The following is a 21526-nucleotide window of genomic DNA, read 5'->3' on the forward strand; positions in this document are numbered from 1 at the left end:
TTATTTGCAAATCCAATGTCATAGAGCTTTTCCCCTATGTCTTCTTTTAGGAGTTTTATGCTTTTAGCTTTCACATTTAGGTTTGATCAGTTTTGAGTTATTTTTACATATAGTGTAAGTTAGGGGTTCAGCTTCATTCTTCTTTTTTTTAAATAGATCTTTATTGGAGTATAATTGCTTCACAATATTGTGTTTGTACACCAAAGTGAATCAGCCATATGCATACGTATGTCCCCATATGCCCTACCTCTTGAGCATCCCTCCCACCCTCCCTATCCCACCCCTCTAGGTCATCGCAAAGCACTGAGCTGATCTCCCTGTGCTATGCTGATGCTTCCCACTAGCTAATAATTTTACATTTGGTAGTGTATGTATGTTGATGCTACTCTCACTTCACCCCAGCTTCCCCCTCCCACCCTGTGTCTTCAAGTCCATTCTCTATGTCTATATCTTTATTCCTGCCCTGCAATTAGGTTCATCAGTACCATTTTTTTTTAATATTCCATATATATGCATTAGCATTTGTAGTGAGCTTCATTCTTTTGCATGCAGAAATTCAGTTATCCCAGCACCATTTGTTGAGTAGACTATTCTTTCCCTATTGAATGGACTTGGCATTTTTGTTAGACGTCAGTGGGCTGTAGATGTATGAGTTTATTTCTGGGGTCTCAATACTATTCCTTTGGTCTGCAAGTCTATCCATGTTCTAGTATCACACTGTTTTGATTATGGTAGGTTTGTAGTTAAGTTTTAATATTGGGAAGTGTGAGTCTTCTCATGTTCTTCCTTTTCAGATTATTTTGGCTTTTTGGGGCCCCTTGCAATTCCATATGAATTTGACTATTGGCCTTTCCATTTCTGCAAAAAGGTTGTTGGAATTTTGGTAGCAATTGCATTGAATCTGCTGATCACTTTATGAAGTATTGACATTTTAACAATGTAAAGTTTTCTAACTCATGAACACAGGATGCCTTTCCATTTATTATTTATTTATTTATTTATTTTAAATTTTTGGCTGTGTTGGGTCTTCATTGCTAGGCTCGGGCTTTCTCTAGTTGTGATGAGCAGGGGCTACTCTTTGTTGTGGTGTGTGGTCTTCTTATTGCAGTGGCTTCTCTTGTTGCTGAGCACGGGCTGTAGGTGCACGGGCTTCAGTAGTTGCAGCACGTGGGCTCAGTAGTTACGACATGCAGGTCCCAGAGTGTGCAGGCTTCAATAGTTGTGGTGCGTGGGCTCAGTAGTTGTGGCTTGCAGGCTTTAGAGCACAGACTCAGCAGTCGTGGTGCACAGGCTTAGTTGCTCCGTGGCATGTGGAATCTTCCCAGCCCAGGGATCAAACTCACGGCCCCTGCCTTGTTAGGCGGATTCTTAACCACTGTGCCAAAAGGGAAGTCCCCTTTCCATTTATTTTGGTCTTCTTTTATTTCTTCAGCAGTGTTTTGTAGTTTTTACTGCACAGGTCTTTAACATCTTGGTTAAATTTACTCTTGTTTTATTCTTTTAGTTGCTATTGTAAATGGAATTCCTTTCTCAATTTCTTTTTTGGATTGTTCATTATCGGTATATAGAAAGACAACTATGCAACTGCGTTTTGTTTGCTGATCTTGTAACCTGCAACTTTGCTGAATTTATTAGCTTTAGTAGCTTTCTTGTAGATTCTCTGGAATTTTCTACATATAAGATCATACTTAATGCATATAAAGATAGTTTTACTTCTTCTCCAATTTAGATGCCTTTTATTATTATTTTTTCTTGTCTAATTGCTCTGGCTGGAACTTCCAGCACAGTGTTGAATAGCAATGGTGCCAGTGGGCATCCTTGTCTTGTTCCTGATCTTAGGGAGAGAACTTTGTGTTTCACTATAGAATATGATGTTAGCTGTGGGTTTTTCATATATGGTCTACATCGTGTTGGGGAAATTTCCTTCTATTTGTAGTTTTCTGAGTGTTTTATCACGAAAGGTGATAGATTTTGCCAAATGGCTTTTCTATGTTGGTTGAGTTGATCATGTAGCTTTTGTCCTTTGTTCTATTAATGTGGTGTATTATACTGATTGATTTTTTTGTATATTGAACCACTTTTGCATTCCTGGGATATATCCCATTTGGTCATAGTGTCTAATCTTTTTTTTTTTTTTTAAATAAACTTTATTTTTTAGAGCTTCTTTTAGGTTCACAGTAAAATTGAGTGGAAACAACAGAGCATTCCCATATATACTCTGTTTTCACACATATACAGCCTACCCCACTATCAGTATTCTGAACCAGAGCAGTACGTCTGTCACAATTATGGAATGTACATTGACACATCATTACAAGTCCATGGTTTACTGTAGGGTTGACTCTTGGCGTTGGATATTCTGTAGGTTTGGATAAATGTGTAATGATATGTATCCACCATTTGCAGCATCATATAAAATAGTTTCACTTGCCCTAAAAATCCTCTGTGCTCCACCTATTCATCACTCCCTTCCCCCTAACCCTGTTAGCCTGATAACCCCTGGCAACCGCTCATCCTTCTACTGTTTCCATAGTTTTCTTTTTCCAAAATGTCATATAGTTGGAATCATACAGTATGTAGCTTTTTCAGATCAGCCTCTTCCAGTTAGTTATATGGAGGAAGCTGGTCTGATAAGGCCACATACTCTATGATTCACGTTTCCTCTGTGTCTTTTCACGGCTTGATAGCTGATTTCTTTTTAGTGTTAATATTACATTGTCTGGATATATCACAGTTCATTTATCCATTCACCTACCGAAAGACGTCCTGGCTACTTTTAAGTTGTGGTAGTTATTAATAAAGCTGCTAAAAACATTCTTGTGCAGGTTTTTATGTGCATGTAAGTTTTCAACTCATTTGGGTAAATACCGAGGAGCATGATTGCTGGCTCAAATGGTAAGAGTATGTCTAGTTTGTAAGAAACTGCCAAACTGTCTTCCAGAGTGGCTGTACTAATTTGCATCCCCACCAGCAGTGAAGGAGAGTTCCTATTGCTCCACATCCTTGTCAGCTTTTGGTGTTCTCAGTGTTCTACATTTTGGCTATTCTGATAAGTGTGTATTTTAATTTGCATTTCCCTGATGACGTATGATGTGGAGCATCTTTTCATATGCTTATTTGCCCTGTCTGTGTTTTCTTTGGTGAGGTATCTGTTCAGGTCTTTGGCCATTTTTTAATTGGGTCATTTTCTTATTGTTGTGTTTGTTTGACCTAAACAAAGAGGTAAACTCAAAAAGATAAGTTTATTCAGGAATAGCAGAGGAACTGTAGTTCAGGACAAGCAAACTGTAGCAAGCTATAGGTGAGTCCATTGAGGGTTTGGGGCAGGTTGTATTTATGGACAGGAAATGTAAAGAGTTGGGGGGGGAGTCCAGTTAGAGTCAGTTAAAATAAACAACAAATGGAGACCAGCCTTGAAAACTTCCTGAGCAGATAAAATCAGTCCAGTCACAGAAACAAAACTCAATTCAGCCCACTTTGTGAGTCCATCCTGACCTGGGTCATCTCCCATTCATGAAACTTCCCAAGGTTGATATGAGATAACCCCTGATCAACCCCCTGTCATCTGAGAAAATTTTGGCACTATCAGTGTTCTGTAAATCAGGCCTTTAAAGGAAATCAGTTTCTTAGTCCTTAAGTTTTGTCTTCCTGAGGGCACCTGTGTGAGATTTTCCAATTACATCCTCCAGTTCTATTTTAGATTGAAATTCTTTCACAAGTTTTGAGAGTTCTTTGTATATGTTAGATAGCAGTCCTTTATCAGATTGTGTGTTTTGCAGATATTTTCTCCCAGTTGGTGGTTGTCTTCTCATTCTCTAGATAGTGTCTTTCACAGAGGAGTTTTTAATTTTAGTGAAGTCCAGCTTACCAATTATTTCTTTCATAGATCATGCCTTTGAAAGTAGTGTATCTAAAAAGTTACTGCCATATCCAAGGTCACCTAGGTATTCTCCCATGTTATCTTCTATGAGTTTTATAGTTTTGTGTTTTACATTTAGGTCTGTGGATCCATTTTGAGTTAATTTTTGTTAAAGGTATAAGGTTTGTCTACATCATTTTTTTTGGATGTGGATGTCCAGTAGTTCCCGCATCATTTGTTAAAAGACTGTTTTTCTTCCATTGTATTACTTTTGGTCCTTTGTCAAAGATCAGTTGATTATATTTATGTAGGTCTATTTCTGGGCTCTTTATTCTGTTCCATTGATTTATTTCACCAATACCATACTTCTTGATGATATTGAGTCTTTCTATCCATGAATATGGAATATCTCTCTACTTATTTAGCTTTTTCATTTTGTTCATCAGAGTTTTGTAATTTTCCTCATATAGATCTTGTTTTGTTAGATTTATGCCTATGTATTTTTTTGGGGGGGGTGGGGGTGTGCTAATGTAAACAGTATTCTGTTGTTAGTTTCAAATTCATTGCTGGTATACAGGAAAGCGATTGACTTTAATAAATTCACTTTGTGTTCTGCAGCTTTGCTATAATTATTAGTTTCAGCAGTACTTTTGTTCTTTAGGATTTTCTACATAGACGGTCATGTCATCTGTAAACAAAGAAAGTTTGATTTCTTCCTTCCCAATCTGTATGCCTTTTATATATTTCCTTTCCTTGTTTCATTGTATTAGCTAGGACTTCCAGCATAGTTTTGAAAAGGAGTGGTGAGAGGGCACTTTTCTTGCATTATACCTGATCTTAGTGGGAAAGCTTCTAGTTTTTCACCATTACGTATGATGTTAGCTATATGTTTTTGTAGATGTTCTTTATGAAGCTGAGAAAGTTCCCCTGTATTTTTAGTTTGCTGAGAGTTTTTATCATGAGTAGGTGTTGGATTTTGTGAATGCTTTTCTGCATCTATTGATACGTTCATGTGATTTTTCTTCTTTAGCCTGTTGATGTAATGGAGTACCTGAATTGTTTTTCATATGTTGAATCAGCCTTGCATACCTGGGATAAATCCCACTTGGAAGTGGTGTATAATTATTTTTGTATGTTACTGGGTTTGATTTGTTAAATGTTTTGTTGAGGATTATTGCATCTATGTTTGTGAGAGACACTGGTCTATAGTTTTCTTGTGATGTTTTTGCCTGGTTTGGGTATTAGGGTGATGATGGCCTCATAGAATGAGTTAGGAAGTATTCCCTCTGATTCTATCTTCTAGAAGAGATTGTAGAGAATTGGTGTAATTTCATTCTTAAAGGTTTTGTAGAATTCACCAGTGAACCTTTGTGGGCTTCATTTTTTTTTTTGTTTGGTTTGGGTTTTTTTGGCCATGCCACGCAGCTTGCTTAGTTTCCCAACCAGGGATTGAACCCAGGCCCTGTCAGTGACAGTGTGGAGTCCTAACCACTGGACCACCAGGGAATTCCCTGCATTTGTTTTTTAAATCATGTAAGAAATAAAAAGTGGTGTTACAAACCAAAAATACAATAATACTGGCTTTTTTATATTTCCCCATGTAGTTACCTGTACTGGAAATCTTTACTTCTTCATACAGTTCTGTGATACCATCTACTACCCTTTTATTTCAACATGATGGGCTCCCTTTACCATTTCTTGTAGGGCAGGCCTAGTGGTAACGAACTCCTCAGCTTTTGTTTATCTAGGAATGTCTTTATTTGTCCCTCATTTTTGAAGGACAGTTTGCCAAGTGTAGAGTTGTTGGTTGCCTTTTATTCTTTCAGCATCTTGTTTTTTAATTTTTTAATTGAAGTATAGTTGCTGTATAATATTATATATTACAGGTGTACAATATAATGATTCAGAATTTTTAAAGGTTATACTCTGTTTATAGTTATTATAAAATATTGGCTATATTCTCCATGTTATACATATATCTTCGTATCTCATTTTGTGCCTAGTAGTTTGTGTCCTTTACTCCCCTACCCCTATATTGCCCCTCCCCCCCTTATTGCTCCTCACCGGTAACCTGTAGTTTGTTCTCTATATCTGTGAGTCCACTTCTTTTTTGTTATATACACTAGTTTGTTGTATTTTTAAAATTCCATATATAAGTAATACCATACAGTATTTGTCTTTCTCTAACTTACAGTAAGTCCCCTACATACGAATCTTCAAGTTGTGAACTTTCAAAGATGTGAACGTGTGTTCGCCTGTCTAATCACGTAAGTTAGTTCACGTGCCTGGCGTACATTGTCACGTGCGTGCATCCTCTACAAGTGGTTGTGCTTTTGTGTACTTTACAGTACGGTATAGAGTACAGTAGTACAGTATCTTTATTTCAAGCCCAGGATGTCCGGAAGTAAGCGTAAAGGCAGCGGTGATGTAGTGGGTACTGCTAAGAAGTGCCAAGCGATAACAGTGGAAAGAAAAATGAAAATAATTGAGAGAGTGGAGCAAGGCAAAAAGATGGTAGACATCACTCATTCTTATAACATGAATTGTTCAACCATCAGCACAATTCTAAATAACAAGGACAAGATCATGGAACGTGAAGTCTGCTGTGCTGATGATGTCAACAATACTATCGAAGAAGCGTGGAAAAGTGATGGAGGAGATGAGTAACTTCTCAGTGTGTGGATGCAGGATCAGCACCAGTGTCGAGTCCTGTTCAGCTTAATGCTGATTCAAGAGAAAGCTAAAAGCCGTTATGAAAACTTGAAGAAGAAACACGGCGAAGAATCAGAGGGTGCATCTTTTAATGCCAGCCATGGCTGGTTTCATTGCTTCAAGACTAGAGCCAACCTTCACAACATGGTAGCTGCCCAGGAATTTCCTGAAATGCTTTGAGAAATTCTTGATGAAGGCATGTATTCACCCAAGCAGGTTTTTAATGTGGATGAGACAGGACTGTACTGGAAGAGGAGGCCAGACCAAAGTTACATCAGTAAGTAGGAAAAGTTGATGCCAGCCTATAAAGCAGCAAAGGATAAGCTAACTCTGTTGTTTGCTGGCAATGCTTCCAGTGATATAAAGCTGAAGCCTCTCTTAGTTTATCATTCAGAGAACCCAAGAGCCCTTAAAAACATAGCCAAGGGCTCTCTTCCTGTTGTATGGAAGAGTAACCCCAAAGCCTGGTTACACAGGCCATTTTCCAGGACTGGTTTTTCCACCACTTTATCCCAGATGTGGAGAAATATTGCTTGGAGAAGGATGTCCCATTCAACATTCTTTTGCTGCTCGACAATGCCCTGGGCCATCCCCCATTCATGGACAACTTTCATTCCAATGTCCTGTAGTGCATCTGCCACCGAATACTACGTCGCTCATCCAACCTATGGACCAGGGGTTATAGCGACTTTCAAGAAATATTATTTATGTCACACTTTTCATCAGGCAGTAAAAGCGAGTGATGAATCAGGGACAAACTTGCGACAATTTTGGAAGGACTGTAACATCTACAAGGCCATAAAAAACGTTGACTTTGCGTGGCATGAGGTTACGGCATCACCGTGAATGGGGTTTGGAAGAACGTTTGCCCGCAGTTTGTTCACAATTTTCATGGATTTGAGAAGGTGGATGAGGAGTCCAAAGAGGTCTTCAGCAACTTAGTGATCCTCAGCGAGAAGCTGGAGCTAGATCTGCAAGAGGACGACTTCATTGAACTCCTTGCTGTGCAACGCGGGAGCTTACTAATGAAGACCTGATGGAATTGGAGGCCCAGAGAAAGGATGAAGAGAGACAAGAAGAAGAACAAGTAACTGAAGAACCTAAGAGATTCACGATGCAGGAAATAGCAAGGGAATATTCTTTATTTGAGAAGGCACTGTTAGTTTTTGAGGCACAGGACCCGAACGTAGAATGGTACACAAAGGTTGCAGCAGCCGTGAAGAATGCAATCCAGTGCTACTGTGTCATCTATCACGAGAAAAAAAGAGCTACTACCCAGACATCACTGGATCGTTGTTTCAAAAGGGTAGATAGAATTGAATCCAGCAAGGAACTAGAATCTGTGCCATCAACGTCAGACGTGAGTGAAATTGCAGCTTGCCCTCCATCTCCTATTGCTGACGATCCTTCAGCTCTACCATCTCCCACCTCCTCTCCCTCCTCCAGTCAGTAACTCTTCTTGCATGTTCACTCGATGCCAGCCCCGTATGCCAGCTGTTGTACTGTACTACTGTGCTTTTCAAGGTACTGTACCGTAAGATTAAAGATGTTTTCTTTAGTTTTTGTGTTTGTTTTTTATGTATTATTTGTGTGAAAAGTATTATAAACCTATTACCACAATTACTATATAGCTGATAGTGTTAGTTGGGTACCTAGGCTAACTTTTCTGGACTTACGAAGAAATTGGACTTACGACCGCGCTTGAACGGAACTTGTTTGTATGTAGGGGACTTACTGTATTTCAATTAGCATAATGCCTTCCAAGTCCATCCATATTGCTGCAAATGGCAAAATTTTGTTCTTTTTATGTCTGAGTAGTATTCCATTGTATATATACACCACATCTTCTGTATCCATTCATCTGTTGATGGACACTTAGGTTGCTTACATATCTTGGCAATTATAAATAATGCTGCTATGAACATTGGGGTGCATGTATTTTTTCAAATTAGTGTTTTTGGGTTTTTTGGATATATTCCTAGGAGTGGAATTACTGTGGCAGAAGAACTGAATAGACATTTTTCCAAAGAGGAAATGCATATAACCAATAGGCATATGAAAAGATGTTCAACCTTGCTAATCATCAGGGAAATGCAAATCAAAACCACAATGAGATATCACGTCACACCTGTCAGAATGGCTATCATCAAAAAGAACACAAATAACAAATGTTGGCAAGGATGTGGAGAAAAGGGAACCCTGTACACTGCTGGTGGGAATGTAGATTGGTGCAGCCACTATGCAAAACGGTATGGAGGTTTCTCAAAAAACTAAAAATGAACTACCATAAAAAATAGAACTTTCAGCACTTTAAATATGTGTCCCATTTGGTAAGCTTATTGAAGATTCTTTGTGTATGATGAGTCACTTCTCTCTTGCTACTTTCAAGATTCTGTCTTTGTCTTTTAATAATTTGAGTATAGTGTGTCTCAGTATGGGTGTGTATGAGTTTATCCTACTTAGAGTTTCTTGAATTTGTAGCTTCATGTCTTGTGCCAAAATTGAGAAGTTTTTGGACATTATTTCTTCAAATAATCTCTCTGCCCCTTTCTCTCTCTCTCTTCCTTCTGGTACTGCCATGTGGTATATGTCAGTTCACTTGATGATATTCCATAGGTCCCTTAGTCTCTGTTCACTTCATTTTTTCTTTTCTTTCTGCTCCTCAGACTGGATTATTTAAGTTTTCTTATCTTCAAGTTTTCTTACCCTTCTTGTCTACTCAGGTCTGTTGTTGAACCCCTGTAGTGAACTTTTCATTTCAGTTATTGTACTTTTCAGCCATAGAATTTCTGTTTGGTTTCTTTTTATAATTTCTCTTTATTGATATTCTCATTTTGTTCATACTTTTTTTTTTCATGATTTTTTTAGTTCTTCGTGTTTTCCTTTACCTCCTTGAGCATATTTAAGACAGTTGTTTTAAAATCTTTGTTTAGTAAGTTCATTGTCTGGGCTTCTGTGGGATGGATTCTTTTAATTTATTTTGCTCATTTGAATGGCTGTACTTTCCTGTTTCTTTGTATGCTTTGTTATTTTTTGTTGGAAACTGAACATTTGAATATTATAATGCGGTAACTCTGGAAATCATATTCTCCCCTTTTTCCAGAGTTTGTTGTTTTTTTTGATTGTTGAATGCTGTAGTAGTCCATTTGTCTAGTGACTTTTCCCAACTATTTTTGCAGAGGCTATATTCCTTGTTGTTTTCCTTAGCTTGTGTCCAGCTATTGTTTTAACAGAGATTACCTTGAACACCAGGTGCTAAAACAGACAAATAAGAAAACATCTCTCCTAGTCTTTGCAAATTGGCTCTGTACTGAGGCTGTTCTTCAACATGTAGCCAGACTTAAACTGAGTTTAGGTATCAGCCCAAGGTTAAAGCTTAAGGTCTTCTCAAGTCTTTTGTAATGTTATGTTTTCATTTTAATTCATCTCAAGGTATTTTCTTTTTAAAAATTTTTTATTGAAGTATAGTTGATTTACAATGTTGTATTAATTTCTGCTGTACAGCAAAGTGACTCAGTTATACACATATATATTCTTTTTCATATTCTTTTCCATTCTGGTTTATCTCAGGATATTGAATATATTGTTAGTTCCCTGTGCTATACAGCAGGACCTTGTTGTTTATCCATTCTATATATAATAGTTTGCAAATCCCAAACTCCCAATCCTCCCCCACCCCCCCTTGGCAACCACAAGTGTGTTTTCTTGTCTATGAGTCTGTTTCTGTTTTGTAGACAAGTTCACTTGTGTCATATTTTAGATTCCACATATAAGTGATATCATATGGTATTTGTCTTTCTCTGCCTGACTTAATTCACTTAGTATGATCATCTCTAGGTCCATCCATGTTGCTGCAAATGGCATTATTTCATTCTTTTTAGTGACTGAATAATATTCCATTATATATATACCACATCATCTTTATCCATTCATCTGTCACTGGACATTTAGGTTGTTTCCATGTCTTGGCTATTGTAAATAGTGCTTCTGTGAACATAGGGGTGCATGCATCTTTTTGAATTATAATTTTGTCTGGGTGTATGCCCAGGAGTGGGATTGCTGGATCATATGGCAACCACCTGTGTAGGGGGATTCCCTTTTCTCCAAACCCTCTCCAGCATTTATTACTTGTAGACTTTTTAATGATGGCCATTCTGACTGGTGTGAGGTGGTACCTCATTATAGTTTTGATTTGCATTTCTCTAATAATTAGCAATGATGAGCATCTATTCATTTGTCTATTGGCCATCTGTATGTCTTCTTTGGAGAAATGTCTATTTAGGTCTTCTGCCCATTTTTTGATTGGGTTTTTGTGTTGTTGTTATTGAATTGTAGCTCTTTGTATATTTTGGAAATTAAGCCCTTGTTGGTTGCATCATTCGCAAATATTTTCTTCCAGTCTGTAGGTTGTCTTTTCATTTTGTTTATGGTTTCCTTTGCTGTGTGAAAGCTTATAAGCTTGATTAGGTCCCATTTGTTTATTTTTGCTTTTATTTCTGTTGCCCTGGGAGACTGACCTAAGAAAACATTGGTACAATTTATGTCAGAGAATGTTTTGCCTATGTTCTCTTCTAGGACATTTATGGTGTCTTGTCGTGTATTGAAGTCTTTAAGCCATTTTGAGTTTATTTTTGTGTATGGTGTGAGGGTGTGTTCTAACTTCATTGATTTATATGTGGCTGTACAACTTTCTTAACGCTACTTGCTGAAGAGACTGTCTTTTCCCATTGTATATTCTTGCCTTCTTTGTCGAAGATTAATTGTCCCTAGGTATGTGGGTTTATTTCTGGGCTCTCTATTCCATTCCACTGATCCGTTCAAGGTATTTTCTAATTTCCCTTCTCAGGTCTTTTCTGAGCATGCATCTGGCTCTAGGTATATCTGCGTCTTTCTGAAGTCCCTTGTATACACAGGTGCTCTTGAATGACCTAATTTCCCCCCCAAACCCCCTCTCTCCCTGTTTTTTTCCTCCCAGGCCTTAGGGAATCTCAACTGTAATCTTTCACCCCAGATGTCTATAGGTGGTTCTTTTGTCTTACAGTGAGCAATGCCTGCCACTTTTCTGGCCTGGGTGAGTTCTGAGTTAGGTGAAGTGATGAAAGGCTTACGTCCATCTTTCAGGTAGCCCCCAGACAAGTTAGAACAGACCTACATGGTGATTTGTGCCTCGGGTCTTCTTTGCTTCTTCTAGAACCAGGGAAGTGTGGGGCAAGTGTAATTCAAAACGCCACAGAGCTTCCCTACAGTTTCTAAGTTGCCTTTTTCCTGATTCAGCTTTTTACTTAGTTGTAAACTTTTTCCTGTTCCAGAGTTTTGACAAAGTTGGTTCTGACAGTTTCTGCCTGTGTTTTGATGTTCCTGTTTGCAGACAGGAGCTTGGAGCTGCCTATTCCACCATTTTGTTGTCTAGGAATAGTGTTTAAAGTTAGGAATTTACACATACTGAAAATGCATTTTGTTCCTACAGTAAGTTCTCGGCTGTTCACGTATCTCTTTAGTTCCTCCTCTTCGCTGTGTCTGTCCCTGGTGTGGACTTCACATGATTTTCTGTGTCTGCTCAAAGATACTTCTTGTCCCGTGACTATGTCTGCAGGTTCTGGCACCCTCCAGTACAGGTGCACTTTCACAAGCTCACTTTTTAAGAAACTGCTTGGCTCATTGTGGAAACTTTATCTACAAATACTTAGAATGTCTATCCTAGGGGCCTGCCCTAGCCCTGGCTGGAGTCTGAATACTTGGTTCCATTGTGGTTCCTCAGCTTCCCTCCTTCTTGACTCAGTAATTCTTTGTGATGTTTATGGGGTGTCAAAAAAAGCAGCTTTGGAGGCTCACAGAGGAGGCCTCTTTTCTGGTTCTCATTTCTTTTTCTTTTTTCTTTTATTTCTTCTTTTTTTTTTATTTTTTATTTATTTATTTATTTTTTTATAAGTGTGATAGATTCTGACTCTTTTTATTTATTTATTTATTTATTTAATTTTGGCTGTGTTGGGTCTTCATTTCTGTGCAAGGGCTTTCTCCAGTTGCGGCGAGCGGGGGCCACTCTTCATCGCGGTGCGCGGGCCTCTCACTGTCGCAGCCTCTCTCGTTGCGGAGCACAGGCTCCAGATGCGCAGGCTCAGTAGTTGTGGCTCACGGGCATAGCCACTCCGTGGCATGTGGGATCTTCCCGGACCGGGGCACGAACCCGTGTCCTCTGCATTGGCAGGCGGATTCCTAACCACTGCGCCACCAGGGAAGCCCCCTTTTTCTTTTTTATTGAAGTATAGTTGATTTACAGTGTTGTGTTAATTTCTGCTCTACAGCAAAGTGACTTAGTTCTACATATATATATTCTTTTCCATTATGGTTTATCACTGGATACTGAATACAGTTCCCTGTGCTATACCCTAGGACCTTGTTGTTTATCCAACCTATATATACTAGTTTGCATCTGCTAATCCCAAACTCCCGATCCTTCCCTCCCCAAATCCTCCTTCCCCTTGACACTGGTTCTCATTTCTTCCTTGTAGGAATTAGCCAGGGCTCATTGGGCTCTCTGGGTGCCAGGTGCTCTGTCAGGCCTGGACTAGGGCCTAATAAGATGATGAGGCCATCATCTTAGTGGACCTGGGGCCCACTCTTGGCAGCTCAGGGCCACAGGTTTTCCATTTCTGACTGTGTTCATTTCCCCAACGATTTTATCTTGTTTTGGTTGTCACTGCTTGTATTTTTCTTCATTTTGATTTTTATTCTGGCCTCTTTGTACTTCTTGTGGTTTCTTAATTTAGAATTGTCTTCATCCCAGGACTCATCACTCACATTCTTTATTTCAAGTCATTAACATAGATTTTTCTTTTATTGAGTTACAATTTAGGCACAGTAAATTACATGTTCATTGGGATGGGTTTTGGCAGTTTATACAACCTTGTATTCACCATTCAAAACAAGATATGGAACATTTCTATCATCTCAGAAAATGCGTTAGGCAAGAGGGAAGTTTTGCCTATTGCTATTATTTTTTGAGTTGTCTTTTTATTGTTGATTTGTAGGGTTCTTTATATATTCTGGATGTGAATCCTTTGTCAGATATGTGTATTTTAAATATTTTTTTCGTGGTCTGTGACTTATTTATTCATTTAATTAATGGTGTCTTTTGATTCACATTATTTAAAAAACTTGGTAAAGTCCCATTTATCAGTGTTTTTACTTCTGATTAGAACTTTTTGTGTCCTTTCCAGGAAATCTTTGCCTACTACAAGGTTTCAAAGATAGTCGACATCATCTTTTAGGAGCTTTGTAGTTGTGGATTATGTTAAGGTCTACAGTCCATTTTGGGCTAATTTTTGTGTGTCGAGTATAGAGTGGAACAGGAGTCTACTTCCTTTTCTTTCCATACAGATATTTAATTGTTCCATCACCATTAGTTAACAAGACTTACTTTCCACACTGAATTGTTTTGGTGCCTGGTCTAAAATCAGTTGTGTGGGCCTGTTTCTTCACAATCTATCCTGTTTCATTGCTGTTTTTGCCTACCTCTATGCCTCTGCCATACTGTCTTGATTACTGTAGCTTTGTAGTTCTTGGTGGTTCTCACCAGGGACAATTTCAATATCCTGGGAACATGTGGCAGTGTTGGAAACACTTTTGGTTGTCACACTGGGGATGAGGGGTGGAGGGGTGTGCTACTGGCATCTAGTGGGTGCAGGCCAGAGATGCTGCTCTACATCCTACGTGCAGAAGTCAAACACCCACAGCAAAGAATTATCCTGTCCAAATTGTTGATAATACCAAGACTGAGAAACCCTGCTTTTGTGAGTCTTCAAGTCAGTTAGTGTAAGTCTTCCTATACTGATATTTTAAAAAAGAAAATACCGTTTTGACCATTCTTTCTCCTTTGTATTAACCATGTGAATCTTAGAATCCACTTATCAAGTTCTACAAAAGAAATTCCTATGATTTTGATAGGAATTGCTTGAAAAATACAGATTTCTCCACTATACTTGCTATTAAACTTTAAATCTAAAATAATTAAAATAGTATAAGTAATTAAAATTAAATACAATTAGGAACTTAGTCTCTCACTTTTACAATTAGGAACTTAGTCTCTCACTTTTTTAGTCCTGTTTCAAGTATTCGGTAGCCACATGTGGCTAGTGGCTACTATGTCGACAAATAGCAAAGCCAGAGAACATTTTCATCATCATAGAAAGCTCTTTCGGGCAGCACTGGTATAGATCAGTTTGGGGATTTATTCTTCTAATCCATGAGTATATAAGTTTTTTTGTAGATATTCTTTATCAGACAATGGAAGTTCAATTGTACTCCTAGTTTACTGCTAGTTTTTAATTATGAATGTTGGATTTTCTCAGATGTTTATATCTATTGAAGTGACCATATGGTTGTTCTCCTTTAATAATTTCATTGCTTTTCACACATTAAATCAAGTCCGAATTCCTGGGTATAACTGCACTTGGTCATGATGCATCAGTGTTTTTATCTAATGCTGGATTTGATTTGGTAATATCTTAGGACTGTTTGTATCTATGTTCTTGAGGGATTTTGGTCTGCATTTTCTTGTAGTGTCCTTTTCTTGTTTTGGTATCGGGGTAATGCTGGCTTTATAAAATACTTTGCAAAGTGTGGTAAGAGAGGGTTTACTAGTAACTGAGCTCTCATTCTGTGCCCTTTCACAGATCCCATCTCCTTTAATCCTTACAGCTGTGCTAGGAGAGGGTTTACTAGTAACAGCTCTCATTCTGTGCCCTTTCACAGATCCCGTCTCCTGGAATCCTTACAGCTGTGGTAGGAGAGGGGTAACACCCCTGCCTTTCAGGTGGTGAATCTCAGGCTCAGAAAGTGAAGTAATTAACCTGACACATGGCTATAGCTGGTGAAGCCAGAATCCGATTCCAGGGTACAGGGACTCTCTAAGACCAGCCCCTGAATGTCACCTCCCACGACTGGCTGCAGGGGCGAGGCAGGCTGTGCATCAGGTGGCAGCAAGCAGCCCTTCAGTTTACGAGGCCGAGACTGGCTGCCTGCCCTGGGCTTTGCTGCCAGACCCTCAGGGGCGGCGCTACTCCTTGGCCCTCTGGCAAGTGCCAGGTGGGTTCTCCTGTCTTCCCAGTTTTTCCTGGAGTGTGAGGATCCCCTTAGCTGTTTTCTGAGGAGGTAACTTTGGTGCCTCCTTAGTAACCAGCTCTGAATGGTTGCTGAGGGCACATTCCCAGTGTGGGTGGGACTGGGAATTGCCCAGAAGCTCAGCCTGGATAATCTGTCTTTTTCTAGGATGCTTGGACATTAATTCATCCGTGAAAGGGGCTCGTTTTGTCCGATTCTGTGATGCGTTCAATATTCCACTCATCACGTTTGTGGATGTCCCTGGCTTTCTCCCTGGTGAGTCATTGACAGAGGTGGGGGCCAGGAGAGGCGGTTTTGCCCAGCAAGGCACCCACTTTATTTGGAGATCTTCTTGCAAAATTCCCTCAGGATTTGTGACGTCTCCATATTGTGGGTGTCTGGATGGTGCGGCTGTGTGAGGGGTGGCCCTCTGGGGAGGGGGAAGACCTCCCAGCTGAGAGCAGAGGCCAACCTCCTGAGGATTCTGTGGGTATCCAGTAACTCTTCCTCGTGACCCAGGCACTGCGCAGGAGTATGGGGGCATCATCCGGCACGGCGCCAAGCTTCTCTACGCGTTTGCTGAGGCAACTGTGCCCAAAGTGACAGTCATCACCAGGAAGGTGAGGAACTCAACGCTGGAGGCTGTGAGCTCACTCACTCCCACAGCAGGGTCGTGGCTGGAAGTCTGGCTGAGAGGTTCAGCAGCGCTGGAGGGAGACTACGCCTCGCTCCCCTTAAAAGGCTCTGGAGGACAGCACAGCGTGGACAGCCCTGCAGACACGCCCTGCAGAGGTGTCCCTGGTCATCTGGGAACTGAAAGCAGCAGTGGGAAAAAGCAGCCGGGAAAGACCGTGACCATGAACCGTGAAAGGCCTGTGGGCTGTGCCCTTGTGCTCCGGCTCCCTGGCCTCACAGACACTGGGCCTTTAGCAGCCCAGGAGGGCTCTACTTACTTTTTGTCCTCATTTTGCTTGGCTTCCTGGGGTCTTACAGGGACATGACATGGGTGACTCAGGCACTAACATTCAACATTTGGGTCTGTTCTAGGCCTATGGTGGAGCTTACGATGTCATGAGCTCCAAGCACCTTTGTGGTGACACCAACTACGCCTGGCCCACAGCAGAGATTGCAGTCATGGGAGCAAAGGTGAGGCCCTCTGGCTTTCCCTTCTGCGTCTGGGAAATGTTGGAGAGGGGCCAGGGCTCCAGGGAGTTGGGGTCTAGACCCTGGCAAGCCTGCCTCCTGCCCTCTCACTTCAGGCGTGTGCCGCCATCTTCGTGCCCAGGTGGGAGGAGCCTAGAGTGGGTTTTGAGACGTCAGTAAAGGGGAAGGGGCTGAACTGGCCTTTGGAGGACTGGACATTCCCCCAGCCCCCAGCTGCTGACTTAGGGCAGGTACTTCCTGTTGCTGTGCCTGCTCCCCACTCCTTTCCTGCTTCAAAACAGCTGGTGCGGTTGATCCAGGTAACTCCCGTGCCCCCGCCTCTCCAAGCTGACTTTCAAGGGTTCTGACGTGAAGGCTCATCTTTCAGTCCTCATTTTTCTACATTTGCATTTCAGTCTTTCCACCTCTGGCCATTGAATTGCGTGCTCAGGGCTCAGAATCATGAAAAAGGAAAACAGCACTCTGCTTCCCTCAGTGAGGGAACTGTGGATTTAACGGTGGAAACTAGGCCAAATATCTTGGCCTCAGAGAAGGATAAATGCAGTTGGAGAGAGCAGGACAGAATCTGGGGAGGCAAACACCTGGCTTAGCCTGGGCTGCTCGTCCCTGGGGCCGCAGCTGAGCACCCATCACAGCCCCCGGAGTCACGGAGGTCACCTCCAGGCACCTGGAGCCGGCACTTGTCTCTGGTACACTTTGATTTACCAGGACACTGGCAACCATGCCCACGATGATGAGCTGAGGGAGGCCTGCCCAGGTCTCCAGGGGCCTCCAGGGGCGTTCACTGACTCCTCTCGTGACAGGGCGCTGTGGAGATCATCTTCAAAGGGCACGAGGATGTGGAGGCCGCTCAGGCAGAGTACATCGAGAAGTTTGCCAACCCTTTTCCTGCAGCCGTGAGAGGTAGGGCCTGTGGTGGGGAGGGCAGCTCCGTTCGTTTGTTGGGTCACTTGCTTCTTATTTTACTCCAGAAGTCTGCCTTTGCCCTTCCAGTTTAATCTGGAGACCAGTGAGGGCTGGCTTGTCCCTGAGCAGTCATCACTTAAGGACGCTGCTCTGTCACCAGAATCAAAACAACATTGCTGAAATGGCTGAGTCTCTTAGTGTTGCTCCAGTCACCCTAGTGCTGTGAAAAATCTACCCAAAACAAAGTGACTTAAAACCACCACCGTTTTTGTTTTGTTTTGTTTTGTTTCGTTTTCCCTCATAGTTCTGAGGGTCAGCAGTTTGGTCTGGGCTGAGCTGGGTGGTTCTTCTGCTGGCTGGGCCTGGGATCAGTCATGCAGCTGTGTCATCTGGCGGTCTGACTGGGGCTAGTCCACGATGGCCTCACTCACATGGCTGGTGCTGGCTGTCAGGTAGACTCTCTCTCTATGTGGCTTCTTATTCTTAGGGAGGCTAGTCCACACACTGCTTTACATGGTGTCCTGAGGGCAAGAGGGAGAGCGGGGAAGCTGCAAGGTGCCTTGAGGCCTAGGTTTGGAAGTTGCAGTGTTACTTTTGCCACATTCTGTTGGCCAAGGCAAGTTACAAGGCCAGGTGAAGAAATACAATCCACTTCCTGATGGGAGGAGTGGCATAGTAACATTGCAGAGGGGTTTATGTACAGGATGGGAGGAATTGTTGTAGTGATTTAAAAAAAATAAAAGTGCACTTTCTTAATTTGATTCCCTGTTGAATTCATCTTGGTAGGGAGGGGGTCACATTTTCCTTTTCTTGCCGAGTGTTCCTAGACCAGAAGTTTGGGACCTGCCAGAGGAACAGGGGGCTCCTGGGATCAGGGGAAGGTTCACAGGACCCAGCTCCTCTTGTGTCAGGTTGGGCCCTGCTCACACTGTTGGCCGCAGAAGATAGTGCCCTGGCTGAGCACCATGTGGGTGTTGGGTGGGTGGCAGTATCTGGGGCTGCAGATGATCTGCTTCCTTTTCTGTGCTTCCCCAGGGTTTGTGGATGACATCATCCAGCCTTCCTCTACACGTGCCCGAATCTGCTGTGACCTGGATGTCTTGGCCAGCAAGAAGGTACAGCGCCCATGGAGGAAACATGCAAATATTCCACTGTAAATGTACCAAGGGTAATTACTGCCTGGCCATTTGCACCCATCCCTGCCTTTTGCAGTCATGAAACCTGGCAATCTAAATACCAGTAATAACTTGGCTAAGTTTATTAAATTCTAAAAAGATTTCATTTGTGCCTTCCTATAAAATTGTTTTATTAAAAATCCTAACTAATATTTTTTGAGCATAAATCTTATTTTTTTGTGGTAAAAATCTGAAAAATGAAGAAAACTAAAGAAAACACTATAGTATTATCACTTAGAGCTGACCCTTATTTAACACCTCTGTGTATTGTTTTCCTTTCTTTTCTCAAGAATTAATTTTTTTCTCTAAAGGTGAGATAATAAGCTTTTAGGGTGAAGTACTTGTCTGCTTAGGCTTTTAGTTTTCTTACTTTTAAATAATATAACAGTTAAATGATATGTCCTATCCTTTCAATTCCTTCAGGAATTGTTGAGGATTAAAGGAGATGTTTGTAATTGTGTGTGTGTGTGTCTACCAGAATAGATGCTAAGTAAGGCATATACCCTATATTAATTTCTTACCCTATATTAACTTCTTTCCAGAAACGTGTTCTCACATTTTAAAAAACTTATTTTGGAAAATTTCTAACCTGTGGAAATGTTGCAAGAGTTGTATACCCTTCACCTAGATTACCCAGTTAACATTTTCTATATTTGATTCATCTTTTATATAAATATATAATTACTATTTTTACTGACCTATTTGAGAGTAAGTTGCAGAATCATGACCCTTTGTCCCCCCAAATGTCAATGCTTATTTCATATGAAACAAGGCTCATTGTCTTACATAGTCTTTAATGACATTGACATTTTTGAAGCATGTTCGCCAATTATTTTGTAGAATGTCCCTCAGTTTGGGTTTGTCTGATTGTTTACAGACATTTAGATCCAGGTAGGAGTAATACACAAGAGTGTTCTTTCCTTGTATTACATTAGGAAAAACGTTAGGTTTTTCCATTATTGATGAAATTGAGTCTGATCAGCATTCTTTAAGCCTGTCAGCACACTTCCGTCCACTACTTTTTAGTATCCGTTATGATTCTTGCCTCAATCAGCTGTTCTATGTTGGTGGTAAAATACTGTATTTCTAACCCTATCATTATATCCACAAGGAAGGAAGAAAGAGCTTTCTCTTCTTTAAGTTTTTAGTATCAATTTAGATGCATAAATTATTTTTTCATTTTTAAACATTTTTTTTGAAATAATATATTTTTCTTACTATGCTATCACCCTATCAAATTTTCAAATGCACATTATACTAGTTTATTGAGAATCATATATTAATATTCATAACTGAAATCTGGGCTTAGTACATAGTAGGTGTTTCATAAATGTTTTAGTGAATGAATTATATTGTCATTCAATCAAGAAAAAATAGAGACTCATGGGTTCTTTAAAAATTTAATGTTACTCATTTTGATGCTCAGAATTTCCTGATACGGCCAGAGGGGTGCTCTTTCAAGCTGGTTCCTCAGTCCTTTTGATATGTCACAATAATTTTTTGTGCACTTCCTTATTTTTTGACACAGGGTAATGTACCAGGTTCATCTTATATTTTCCTCGCCCAGCTCCGGATTTAGTGATTTCTCTAAGAGCCCTGGTTTCTTTTAGTAGATGAAATTTAGAAGCAAACATATGGCCTGAAACATATTTTTGTCTTCCTAACTAGGTGGTTAGTTCCTAGGGGGCAGAGATGTTTGGCCAGAGGCTCCTTGTACTTCTCTTTGGCACCAGCAGTAAGACTGTAAGCCATTGGAGCTGGGAAAGGAGTGGTGGCAGACTCCTGGTCTTTTAGAGGCCTCCTGGCTGAGGGAGAACCATACAGGTTGGTTAGCATGTGGCTCAATAGCTTAAAGTTGCCTGGCCAATCCGATTTCTGGGGTCTGCCAAGCTAGGATTTGGCCCATCTGAAAACCAAGCTGGTGGCGGAGACACAGAGCTGCAAGACCTTGGAAGCTCTGTCAAGTAGACCAGCCTCTGTGTGTTGCAGAGCAGCAGTCAGTTTTCTCATCAGCTGCTCTTAGGAATGCCATTCCCAACTGTGGTCTCGTCTTAAAGGGACAGAGAAAAATGCTGAATCTTGGGTGTACTGAGTGGAGCGCTGGCAAATGCGTGTTTAGACCGAGAGCAGATAATACAGCGAGTTGTGGTGGAGGTAGGAGGCTCTGTGAGTGTCCTGCTGTAACTGTCCCTGCCCTAAGTATGTAAACCGATTTGTCCTGAACCACACAGCTAATGAGGGTTGAAGCTGGGATTTGAACCCAGGCAGTACTTGTCTGAATCCCAAAGGGTTGGAGTGAGAAAGGTGGTGGTCTGCTCCACTTGGGATTGTATCAACCTGAAGAGCTACTAAACTTGGAGAACTTTCCCGCCTCATGCATGACGGCATCCCTCTGAGCTGCTGGAATCACGGGAGCACGCACATCCACCAGCAGCCGTCCAGTGCTTCTGTTGTGTGAAGTCTTTCCAGCCTCTCTTCTGACCACGTCTTGGTCTCCCCAGCCCAATTCTCTGCTTCTGGATGCACTGATGCTTTTTGCTGGCACTTGAGGTGTGGTTTGCCCAGAGTCAGAGAAGCCTGTGAAGGACACTCACCCAGTACACTGACTTAA

At 41.1% G+C, this 21526-nt stretch overlaps 1 protein-coding gene across 1 annotated transcript in view; it reads left to right on the plus strand.

Annotated features, from left to right (window-relative positions):
• Positions 1–19021, plus strand: part of PCCB (propionyl-CoA carboxylase subunit beta) — an 83635-nt gene extending 64614 nt beyond the window's left edge. Inside the window, exons 11-15 of the mRNA XM_068545963.1 lie at positions 15839–15946; positions 16190–16290; positions 16718–16816; positions 17638–17737; positions 18776–19021. Coding sequence (XP_068402064.1) covers positions 15839–15946; positions 16190–16290; positions 16718–16816; positions 17638–17737; positions 18776–18897 — 530 coding nt within the window. The 3' untranslated portion in view covers positions 18898–19021. The remainder of the gene's footprint in view (positions 1–15838; positions 15947–16189; positions 16291–16717; positions 16817–17637; positions 17738–18775) is intronic.
• The last annotated feature ends 2505 nt before the right edge of the window (positions 19022–21526 follow it).

The sequence above is a fragment of the Eschrichtius robustus genome, chromosome 6 (assembly GCF_028021215.1).
Source record: "Eschrichtius robustus isolate mEscRob2 chromosome 6, mEscRob2.pri, whole genome shotgun sequence".
Taxonomy (NCBI): domain Eukaryota; kingdom Metazoa; phylum Chordata; class Mammalia; order Artiodactyla; family Eschrichtiidae; genus Eschrichtius; species Eschrichtius robustus.